The 12,494-nt window shown below is 40.0% G+C and overlaps 1 protein-coding gene across 1 annotated transcript; it reads right to left on the reverse strand.

Moving 5' to 3' along the window:
• Window positions 1-5,199: 5,199 nt before the first annotated feature.
• Window positions 5,200-7,492, reverse strand: LOC121761710 (WRKY transcription factor 18-like). Its single transcript, XM_042157344.1, has 4 exons — window positions 7,362-7,492; window positions 6,691-6,975; window positions 6,471-6,587; window positions 5,200-5,662 (listed from the first exon to the last, which is right to left on the reverse strand). The coding sequence occupies exons 1-4, from the start codon at window positions 7,464-7,466 to the stop codon at window positions 5,291-5,293; spliced, it is 879 nt and encodes a 292-aa protein (XP_042013278.1). The 5' UTR covers window positions 7,467-7,492; the 3' UTR covers window positions 5,200-5,290.
• Between the last annotated feature and the right edge of the window lie 5,002 nt (window positions 7,493-12,494).

The raw sequence follows: 12,494 nt of genomic DNA on the forward strand, positions 1-12,494 counted from the left end.
AGACATCCTTGAATATTTTTTGTTTCACTTTTAATGTGAGACAAAATATGTTGAAGTATTTTCTTTTATAACTACATGTTTAGATCATTCATTCATCATTTTCCAATATGGGATACAAAACTTTTATTGTTTTCTACTTTTCTTTATTTTTTACTACATTTTATTATTCACTAACTTTATCTTTATTTTTGTTATGATTCTTTTTCTAAGCCAAATTTATAGATAATAATAGCATCAACTAGAATAGTTTAATTAAATTTGAATGTTGCATGTTGCTAATAATTTGTATATTTATAGAATGTTGACGTGTTCAAATAATTGGATTTAAATGTAAGTATGTTGTTGATTTTTCTCAATATATTGATTAAAATGTGAAAAAAATAACAAATAATATAATTGGTATAATAATGATAAAAATAGATAACTAAAGAATGATTTGTTTAGTGGTATATATTGTTTATATATTAGTAGTAGACTAATATTATGATTTTGTATAATAGTTGTTATTCTAATAGATGTAGTATAATTTATATAAATAAAATTATTATTTGTGAATATATTCTTGATAGATAAGAATAAACAATTATTGAGTAATATGATTTGTATATAGATAAATAATTATTCATATTATAGTTATTATTAGATTAATACAATTTGTATAATAATTATTCTCTTAATGTGTATAAATTATAATGGTATTTATTAGTTAATATACACATAAACTTATACACAAACAAATCGATAATGATAAAGAATTAAAGAATAATATTTTATGTAATTATATTTGTTGTTAAGTTATAATAATAGAAGATAGTTAAGATATAAACTAATATAAACAAAGATGATAGAGATGTATCATGTAGTTATAAATAAGGAGTTTTATCCCACATTGAAAGTGTCACGACCCAATTCTCGTTAAGGATAACAAGATTGAGTAATTCGCGACTAATGGGGGATTAAAGAAGCGGGGTAGAAGGGGGGTGAAAATCAAGGGAAACTGGAAGGAATACTAGTCAAATAAACACTGCAAACAAGGAACCGAATATTTGGTTACATGTTCTCAAATAGAATCATTCACCACAACAACCAAATCAGAGTTCGAAGGTGAGACAATAAGCTTCTCACTTAACGAAATAAATGCAGCGGAAAGAGGTCCCTACTAAACGACTTCGTGTATGAAGACACGAATCGCCGAGAAATCCACAAGCTTATTTAATAGCATCGACTCCGATCAATTCATCCTTCAACTTGACGTTCAACCTGCACATTTATAAATACATGCAGGGCTGAGTACAGGAGTACTCAGTGGACACGTGCCAAAAACAAAACATACATACATAAGTTGTCATCCATCCACAGTATCACACGGGGGTTTTCTTAAAAGGCCCGAGCATACTAAATTCTTTTGTGATCTTAAAAGTCCGACTGATCAGTCTAAGTTCTTGGTATTCCCTCCCTGTCTGAGAAACCAGTGCCGTGAAGGTGGCCACCTTCAACGAACACCCTCGCCGGCCAACCTCTCTCTAGGATGGCTCACAGCGCTCGCGCGTATAAGTCTGTGTTGGGATTTTACCCACTCTCAGACCCGAATTCGTTATCAATTTTGTTGGCATCGCCAAACTCCCGGCATATAGCCCTCACAGACAAGTATCAAAACAAATATTTTATGGCATGACAACAACTTTAAAAGAGATGATCACATCTTCATTTTTCAGAAAAGATATTTCATAACTTCAAAACATTTGCTTTATATCCACACTATAGTGCTGGATATTAAAAGAAAGCCCACCTCTTGTGCTTATCTTCACTTAATTTCCTCGCTGGGCCTCACTTGCCCCTGAATATTTTTCTCCTTTGAAAAATAATAGCGTAACACGCGAATTAGCACTTGAACCATTTCTCTAAAAAAAATGCATGCATCCTATAGGATAGCATCTATCCCTTAGTCTCGGCTTATAGGATTTCTCTTTAAATCCTAACTTGGCTTTACTGCTCTGCAGCACTTAATTATTTTCTTTACTTCCGTTGGAGAAATTCTATTTTCTCAATAAATATGGATCCTTAAAATCCCTCCTTAAATTCCTTCTTCTTCGGATTTTTTTCTTAAGGCCGCCCATCTTCTTTGTTTAAATTTAGAGGTCCAAATCCTCAATGTAATAAAGTGTCCCACTTATTCTCTCAAAATCCTCCTTGGCCCAGCTTAATTAATTTCATGGCCCTACTCACAATTTCTCCACGTATTAGTTCCGTCGACCCACTCCTCACTTTTCATTCTTTTATTTCCAATTCCCTTGCTCCAAGTAATTAAATAATTTGGCCCAGTGCTTTAAATAAAATTTTCAGCCCATACTCATCTAAGCTACTAAGGCCCAAATTAATTAATTTAGAACAAAAGGCCCAATCTAGAATAAGATACACAAAATGGGTAGCCCATTTCTTTTCACCCATCGTGACTCATTCTCTCTTCCTCACCGCGTCTCTCTCTCTCTCCCCCACTTCTCTCTTTCCAGATTTAGGGATCTCTCCCAATTCCCTAATTTGAGAACCACCGCAGCATCGCCTAATCTCAATTCCTCTCGCCTTTCCCTTCGCCGACCAGACTCGCCGGGTTCCTCCGGCGCTCGCTTCCTCCTCTGCTCCATTCCTCAACACTACAATTCTACAATTAAGCAATCACCAATTGAAGTAGCAGCAGCTGCCCTTTCTCCGTCGAGCTTGGCCGTTCAGCGCGCAAGGCTGCCGCTTGCGGCGTCGCTCGGCGTCGACTCCAGCAGCTCGCCGCCTCCATCGAATCCTTGCAGCGCCGGTTCTTCCTCACGCCGGCGAGGCTTCCGCCGCCTCCGACGGAGTTACCGACGCGGAGGAGGCATCGCCTCTCTCTCGCTCTTCTCCCATCCGACGAAATCGCCATCCGATGCTCGGCTCTCGCCGGACAGCCTTACACACTAAGCTAAGTCCCCTTTCCCTATCCCCTTTCGCCATTTCGTGATCTATTCCGAGCTATGCAGCAGTTTGCTATTGTCTTGTTATATTAAATCCTTGTTCTTGTGATTTTTGTGCTTTGAGGGGAAGTTGGGCAGTAGCTTGGTGGTATGGGGATTCTTGGCTATGTGTTGTGATTTATGGGAGCATTAGCTCACTGGAGAGATTCTTTACTGCAGTGGCATATGTGAAACCGATTCTTGACTTTTCCTTGATTAGCTTATTGTGGGAAGACTTGATGGTTTATTGTTGTTCTATAATGGATATGAGGATCCTATTGGCAAAACTAAGTTCTTGTGCTATCTTTGTTCTACATGATGCAAAGAGGGTGTTATCGAGGGGATTACCTCGTTCGGTGATTCCTCTCGGCTCTCGGCTGCCCCCTTTACTGCCGCCGCCCCTCACTCTGTCGTCCTTCACTCCGTCACGCTCCTTGCGCGAGAATTTGATAGAATATGGTTGTGGAGTGGGGAAGAGGGCGGTGGTATTTATAGGCAGCTGCCTTGGCCTCTTGTGGCAGAAACTTGGGGCATTGTGATCCCCCTTTTGGTTATCACCATAGCTCCCTTTCGAGCTCTATAAGTATGTTGAACATGCTACATTTGTGTAAGCCTTAGGGCTGTTTGTAGGCTGATTCTCCAGCCTAGGATTGTGTGGATTTACCTTGCTCCTTTGAGCTAGGTGATGAGCTCACTTTATCGAGGCTTTTTTGACTGATTTCCTCTTTGATGATACCTTGGGAAAAACCGACGGGCTGACTCTTACAGCTTTTATTTGGTTTCTTTAGCTATCTTGTTTAGCTTATCTTGTCCCCTTCCACATTTTGGTTTGGTCTTCCCCTATTTTCCAACTATGAGTCTATGCTAATCCCTTTTTTTGTGTAAATTGGCAGGGTCCTCGAGATGCACTCGCTGCCACAATTGCTTGGAGCTTCATGGGGATCAACTTCGAGAAGGAAAGAGATGGAGGAAGGGAAGAGAATCTACCCTTGCACTACTTTGGTTTTTATACCAAATTAGGATACTCTCTAGAATTCTATTACTAGAGGTGGAAGAAGGGATGATGTAGTGTAGATGTGTGTAGTCTCCATCACTTATGTAGTATGTACTACTAATGTCTTTATAATTTCACGAAATTGTATCCCACAAATTGTTCTTTCAGCAAAAGTATATTATTTACCTTCCTATTTGCATAAATCTCCTTGCAACTTGTTTCTCTCCACACAGTATTTATTCCGACGTCGGGAGTTACCACGAAAAATTCTACGCTCTCCAAACGAGAATTAATCGAGCTAATAAATCCGACTTAATCAAAATAAAAGGATTAAAAACCCGGGGCGTCACAGAAAGAAAGAGCAACACATCCAAGAACATGTAGCTATAAAAAAGAATCATCCAATAAACTCTCTTTTAACCCAAAAGCTCAAGTCCAATATTAAGTGTAAATTGTAACTTATAAGTTGTGACTTGTGACATGTAGTCTAGTTGAAATAAACATTAAAACGAGATGAAGTGCAAAAAAAAAAAAATTTACGAACTGGTCCGGAACCGGCGGTTCAGGCCAAAAACCGGCGATTTTGAACCGCCTCATGAAATGGCGGTTTTTTTAACCGAAACCGGAACCGCCGGGACCCTTGTGAATGATGAACCGTGAACAGCCGGTTCATGAACCGGAATAGGCGGTTTTCGACCCGTGTGCATGCCTATATATACCCTTCCTCCTCACTCTATGCTCACCTCCAAATTTCTGTTCTCCGTATTTTTCTCATATTTTTGAAGGACAATTACCTAAAACAGCAATAAGGATCGCCTATAACATCTCCTACTACACCCCTACTACACACATACAAACATGAGTAATGGACTTTCAGACTTTTCCCACTACCTTCCATTGTAGCATACAATGTCATGACCTTATTCGGAGTGCGCCGTTTTTTTTGTGTCGGGTTTTCCAATTAAGAACTAGGTGACGTGTCATTTTAATGATCCAACGTGGCTGCTGAGTAACCCTAAACCCTTAAATGCAATTTTTAAAAAACTTCCCCCAAATTTTACCCTAATTAATTCAATCACTTCATTTTACCCTATTTCCCCAAAATCGACCGACTCTCTCGATCTCACTCCCAATTCACTCCAATCGCAAATACTTCGTTAGGCTGAAATAAGACACGTCACACGTACCTTTAGGCAAATTTCAGCGCATTTATCATCAAGAATATTGATCCAAGAAGAACATCTATATATAACACAAATCATAGTTAACATTATTCTCTAGTATAGGTACCTAAATCTCTAACAAAAATCGAAAATTACATTGAAAAACCTCTAGAATTTGAAATATTAATGTCACTACTTTCCGACGATATAACCTCATCGAAAATTCTTCCTGTTATAGCTGCAGCTAACGCAGTTGTGAAACTGTGATTTCTTGTCAAAGAAGAAGCCATTTTTTCAACCAAAAACTGGTGGATTTCATTGCTCTGGTCACTACCACTTTGTGATTTGCTACATTCATCACTAGCGCCGCACGGAACGGGTGCCGGCTGTCCGGGAGATGGAGCTCCTCTGCCCGATGGTGATGCCACGGAAGAATCAGCTGGAGCCGAACGGCAGTGGTGGTGGTGGTGGTGGCCCTCATATATGGCTACTAATAGACTTGGATCATCTACACTCCTTTGCACCTACAAATTTATGTACAGTGAGAATATTTTAGTTTTGTTTTATACTAATACACTATATAGTATATTCTTATGTTACTTATTTTATGTGAGCATCTTATTTGAACATCACTCTTTTTTTATGCATATTTAGTTTAATTTGATTCTACTATAATATATTGTATTTAAATATTTTATTGACTTTTTTATTTGATGTTAGTTCGTAAAAATCAAGGCTCTGTATTAGTGCATATATATATTTTGTGGACCTTCACATGTGAGACAACTTTGCACTCCTTCCATAAAGAGTTGTTTTGAGTCGTTAGGAATTTTAAAAAATTATTTGACTTTAAGAAAAATTTGTGATTGTAAATCTCAATACAAAAGTGAAAAAATGAATTTTTTAAATTGCGATAATAATTTTTAAATCGGTAACGTAGGAAGCAAAAGTTTATGTAATAGAATTTTATATGGGTCAATCTGTAACAATATAATATACAAATATTTATAATCTACACAACCCCATCTTTTACACATATTTATAATTTTGACAAATAAGACTGTTCAATAAGCTAGTCCTAAAATTTATATTCAAAGAAAGGATGAAAGGATGGAGTTGTACATACATATATATGTGCGAATTTTCTTATAATTTTTGTGTGATAAGTTATAAAATAATTTAGGACTAGTTTAATTATTTGGAAAATGTACTAAATTATTTTAAACAAACCTGACAAGCTTATTAATTACTCGAATAAATAAGTTAGATCTATTATCGACAATAAAATCATACGAGACATACAAGTATTCGTGTTCGTGTTCGTGTTCATACCTTCTTCTTGGCTGGGCAAGCCGGGGCGAAGGAGCACTTGTAGTAAGCTCTAGGAGAAGGATTATCCCTCGTCACCTTTTGTCCATATTTTCTCCATTGGTATCCATCCTTCACTACCTATATATTCATCTTATACATCAATAAGAAATCAATATTTTGTTATTTCATCCTCAAAAGAAAAGGAAAAAATAGATACTTAATAAAGTAGGAGAGCTCTCACCAGACTAATATCAGACGGATCAATTCTTACATAGACTATTGAAGTATTTGGTCTAATCACATTTGTCAAATCACCAGAACACATGATATGATCGGGTGAATTATTTTGGGGATTTTGATTATTAATAATGCCATCGGCTTTCCTCTTTCTTGTTCTTGACAGCTCTTCCTCCTCGTATTGCATCTGCTTACACTCACACAAATTTGTGCTCACAATTGTCAGCAAATTTGTCAGTCTCTTGTTCTCGGATTTCACTCGACATAGTTCTTCAACCAGTTCATAATCCTGCACATAATCGATTTTCTTGTTTGTCACCAATGTGAAGTTGCAATCGATTTTGAATTCTGTTTAATTTATATTCTTATTTTTCATTTAAACCTTGCTTAGTAGTAGTAATTAGTGTTGTGATCAGAGTGTAGAATTCAATCTGCAAGTAGATTATGGTGTTGTTCGGTTTGCTAGATAAAATAATACCAAGATATAATCTAGGATTAGTTGTGAAATTAATTTAGTTGGAGGGGGTTGCTACTACTAATTATCACATGATTATCCAGATTAAGTTGTGAAATTCAGTCTCATGAACCAAACACACTACATATTTAATCCGAGATACAATCTTGCAAATCGAACAACCCCTATAAGTATTATATGAAACATATATAAATAGATACCTGATTGTTTTTAGGAAGAGACTTCAATTCTCCACCACTAATTTCATTAGGGTTTTGGTTGGGATTGGAGTTGAGATCAATAGTAAGATTTGAGTCCTCTACCATTGGAATTTGCGAATGGTTTATGTGAATGAGTTGTAGTGTGGAAGACAGATATATATAAATAAAATAAAGTGAATAATTGGAGATAATGTGAAAGACTCCATAGATGTCGTGATTTTGATACAGGAAAGTCACTAGGAAATTCCTGAAGCCTTTCCAGAAAGTCGTGGTTGAAATTCATATTCTACAATTTGTTCTTCTAATTTGCAGTGCCTTATCATTGATTATAAGTTATAAAAATTGGTGATGAATTGTAATAACATTTCAAATGTATCTTAATTCGTTAAATGTCCACCTACTATTTCTAAGAAAAAGTGAAATTGGAACGCTTAACATCAGTAGCTTAATTGATTATTAGGTGGTAGCCTTTAATGTTATTTTAATTTTATAATATGGCTCAAATTACTATTAACGTGTTTATCAGAATACAGCCTAACATTTTTTCTGTTAGAACCTATTACAATAAATGTGTATAAAATTGAAAATACTATATTTCAAGATCTAAACCGCAACTTTATTTGTAGTATTGACAAAATTGTGCATAAATTTATTGAAAAATTGATTTGGCACACTATTTCTTGCAAGAAACCTAGTTTTATACGTATGTGAAAAGTCGAGGAAATTGTTGTCGGATGAAGTCAAGGTCGTTGTCCAAAAAAAATGCCAAGTCAATGGTCATTTGTTCTTAACGCGTGGCGTTCGTTTGTTAGCTAAGTTAAGAGATTATACCTGTTTGTAAATAATGTTTGCTTATTAGATGGGTAACATATATATGATTTAATAATTTAATTCATTCTTAAAATAGCCTACTCTTTACACTTAAATTCACACTGCCGTAGTGTGATGGGGTGCGTACTAAACAAGCCCAACAGCAATGACGGCCCATCAGCCCAAAGCCCAAGGAAGAGTATGAGTTCGGCATTACCAAAGAGTTCGGCCTCAGCCTACAGCTCGGTAAAAGCCAACCAATCAAGCTCTGCTCTCAGGTCGGCATCAAGCTCTACTCTCAGATCGGCAACCAAAGCAGTTCGGTCTCAGCATTCGACCGAACAAGGAGTTAGTGGACCCATACAGGATTTCCACAACTTCCAACACACCCACTACCACGTGGTGTCAACTCAGGCCACGATCGTAGGCCATGACCTACGCTACATCCACGATCTTAGGCCATGACCTCCACGACATCCACAACCATCATTAGTGGTGATGCAAGCCACGATCTTAGTTCAATGTATAAATAGAACTTAGATCAGATAGAAAAAGGTTAAGCTCTCTAGAGATAAAATATCATATAGCAAGTCTGTGTTGTAAGCTGTAATCCCAGATCAAGCAATACAATCTTGCCCTCCCTTCTTCCCGTGGACGTAGATTTACTTCAGTAAATCGAACCACGTAAATTCTTTGTGTCGTAGTCTTTATTCTCTACCAGCATTTACTAACATCAGAAATTCGCGGATCCATCACTGGCGCCGTCTGTGGGAAACAGAGAACCAAATTTGTGATAAAGCGAATTTTTGACCCTTTTTCCACCCCAAAAAAATGCATACCAGATCACACACTACCCGCAATACCGTTCGTGAAAACCATGAGGAAGCTAGTCCAGCCCGCAGGTCCGGAAAACAGCCTCGGGAGACAGCTACTTCCAGTTTTCACGATGAAGGAACAAGCCGCTCAAAAGGTCCACACACCGAGTCTTCCCAGCAGCCTGATTTGAATGAGGCTGTCAAGCTGTTCTTGGCTGAGAAGCAGGATGAGTTCTTAGCCTTCCTGCAAAAGAGCCAAGAGCCGAAGACGAAAACGGTGGATTCTCCTTCCTCATCCAGACATGAAAGTCACTACCGCAGTAGTGCCGTGTCTTCCAGGAAGAAGAATCCTCAACCCCGACATGTTCCTGTTCCTCCTCGGTACCGGAATCACAGGAGATCTCCATCTCCTCCATACCGAAGAGATGTCGGGTTCGCCATGTACGGAGCATTGAAGACTCCGTTCTCGGACGATATCACCCGAACTCCCCTTCCACAGAACTACCGAACTCCGTCGATGACTTATGACGGGTTGGTGGATCCTCATGACTTCCTGGGACGCTATCAGTATAACATGGCGAACCAGGGTCTCAATGAGGTCCATATGTGCAAGCTGTTCCCCGAGCTGCTTATCGGGAACGCGAGAAGGTGGTTCGATAGCCTCCCCCAAGGCAGCATTAGATCTTACCGAGATCTAATGGATGCTTTCCACAGGAGGTTCTTTCAGAAAGCGGAAGCCCGGATCACTTCGGCTCAGCTGCTTTCTATACGTCAAGGTCGCGACGAAAGGATCAGCGACTTCATGACGAGATTCCACAAGGAATGCCTACAAGTAGATGATCTCAACGATCTACTTGTCATTTCGGCATTCCAAAATGGAATCCTGCCCGGAGCTCTCTACAGAAAGCTCGTGGAATGCAGTCCGCAAACAGCTCAAGAGATGTGGGACATTGCGGACCAGTTCTCCCGTGCCGATGAGGCTGACCGTCGCAAACGGTCTTTAGACAGCTCATCCCGAGGAGACAGGAGGAAGCCCGATCATAGCGATCAGGGACATCCTCGCCGAACTCCTTTTGGCGATCAGGGACATCCTCGCCGAACTCCTTTTGAAAGGATTCAAAGGACTCCGGTGCAAGACAGATTGGGACCCCGTCTCAATCCCGAGAAGCCGCCCGCTCAGTTCGTACCGCTGAACAAGCCGAGAGCGGAAATTTTCGAACTGCACTCTGACCTGTTCGAAAAGCCAAAGCGGATGACGAAATCAGCCGCGCGCCGACCCCAGGATAACTACTGCTCCTACCATCAAGACCACGGTCACGATACCGAGGAGTGCAGAAACTTGGCTGCAGGTATCGATGTTCTTGTGAGGGCAGGGACATTGAAAAAATACCAAAGCAAGCAGTCAAAGAAGAATAAGAAGCAGAGAGGTGCGAACTGCGCTCCTCAGGATCCGAAAAGGCAGCCGGATCCCGAAGACGATGACGAGCCGCAATATGATGGAGTAATCCAGACTATTGACGCTCTCCCAGCCGGGAAGACCAAGTCGTCCCTGAAGTCAGAGCGCAGAGGCTCCAATCGAGAGGAGCCAACGCATAAAAGGCTGAAGCAGGACGAAGTGATTACGTTCTCGGATGCTGATCCCGTCCCGGCCATCTCTCATCACCAAGACGCCATTGTCATCCAAGCCGGAGTCAGAGGCAGGCGAAATGACCGAAGTCACACCGGAGCCGAACTCGATGGTGTACGGCACTGAAGCCGTGATTACAGTTGAGATCGGCATACCCAGTCCCCGAACTCTTAATTTCTCAACAGAACTGAATGAGGACGGACTGAGAGCCGAACTAGATCTGGCCGAAGAAAGAAGAGAATTGCCCTGCATAAAAGCAGCCAAGTACTAGGAGCAAGTAGCCCGGTATTATAACCAAAGGGTGAAAAAGCTGCAATTTCAAGTGGGAGATCTCGTCTTGAGAAACAACGAAGTAAGCCGAGCAGAAAAGCTGGGCAAACTCGAACCCACATGGGAAGGTCCATATCGGGTGTCAGAAGTCCTCGGCAAAGGGTCTTACAAATTGACTCACATGTCAGGAGAACAAGCACCCCGAACATGGTACGTTTCAAACCTCAAAAAGTTCCATTTGTAAGAGACAGTCCGGTCAGTCTTGTGTCTAGTTCGGTCCTAGGGGTATGTGCTTTCTTTGTTTTTTACTTGCGTTTTTGTTTGTCTATATGCGTTTTGTCTGTCTATGTGCGTGTCGTCTCTTACAAATGTTACTGAGGTATCTTGTTCTTCGAAGGCTGATCCCCTTTTTAGAACATATATAAGCTAACGATTGTGAGTCCAAGCTTCTAAGGAGGATACAAGACCACAATTCAGCTTAACAAGCACTTCGTCTGAAACGAACTGCAATAAGCCAACGATTGTGAGTCCAAGCTTCTCAGGAAGATACAAGACCACAATTCGGCTTAAGAAATAAGCACTTCGTCTGAAACGAACTGCAATAAGGGAAAGTCCGATCCACGCGATAAACCTCGCCGAATTAGGACGACCAAGTTCGGTCAAAGAAGTTTACCTCATAAGACCGAGGACGACCATGTCTAGTCAAAGAGGTTTACTGCATAAGACCACTTCGGTTAACTGGGAAAGTCCGATCCACGCGATAAAACTCGCCGAATTAGGACAAGGGAAAGTTCGATCCCGGCAACAAAAATCGCCAAATTAGAACACAAACCAAAGACGAGTCCGGTCAAAGATGTTTATTTCATCAGACCAAAGACGAGTCCGGTCAAAGATGTTTATCTCATCAGACCAAAGACGAGTCCGGTCAAAGATGTTTATTTCATCAGACCAAAGACGAGTCCGGTCAAAGATGTTTATTTCATCAGACCAAAGACGAGTCCGGTCAAAGATGTTTATTTCATCAGACCAAAGACGAGTCCGGTCAAAGATGTTTATTTCATCAGACCAAAGACGAGTCCGGTCAAAGATGTTTATTTCATCAGACCAAAGACGAGTCCGGTCAAAGATGTTTATTTCATCAGACCAAAGACGAGTCCGGTCAAAGATGTTTATTTCATCAGACCAAAGACGAGTCCGGTCAAAGATGTTTATCTCATCAGACCAAAGACGAGTCCGGTCAAAGATGTTTATTTCATCAGACCAAAGACGAGTCTGGTCAAAGATGTTTATTTCATCAGACCAAAGACGAGTCCGGTCAAAGATGTTTATTTCATCAGACCAAAGACGAGTCTGGTCAAAGAAGTTTACTTCATAAGACCGAGGACAAGTACGATGAAATTTTTTCGCTAAGCTGTAAATACACAGTGTTAGAAGCGAAAACAAAATTTCATTTTTCAAATCTTGTTCGGCATACAACTCCGCTACCCTACAAAATGGCGTTACGCTATTACAAAGGACTATTCTACTGTCCGGGGTTGCTAAAGTTGAGCCACCTATCTGCAAAATCCTCTGGAAGCCGAGTTCGGTTGTTCCGAGCAGATGAAGAATAAG

The sequence above is a fragment of the Salvia splendens genome, chromosome 2, assembly GCF_004379255.2.
Source record: "Salvia splendens isolate huo1 chromosome 2, SspV2, whole genome shotgun sequence".
Lineage (NCBI taxonomy): Eukaryota > Viridiplantae > Streptophyta > Magnoliopsida > Lamiales > Lamiaceae > Salvia > Salvia splendens.

Excerpts from the sequence above, each read along its gene's own strand:
- LOC121761710 (XM_042157344.1), bottom strand. The coding sequence starts at position 7,466 with ATGGTAGAGGACTCAAATCTTACTATTGATCTCAACTCCAATCCCAAC. Across the intron at positions 6,588-6,690 it reads ATCCGTCTGATATTAGTCTG|GTAGTGAAGGATGGATACCA; the intron begins GTGAGAGCTCTC and ends ATGAATATATAG. Across the intron at positions 5,663-6,470 it reads CTTGCCCAGCCAAGAAGAAG|GTGCAAAGGAGTGTAGATGA; the intron begins GTATGAACACGA and ends ATAAATTTGTAG.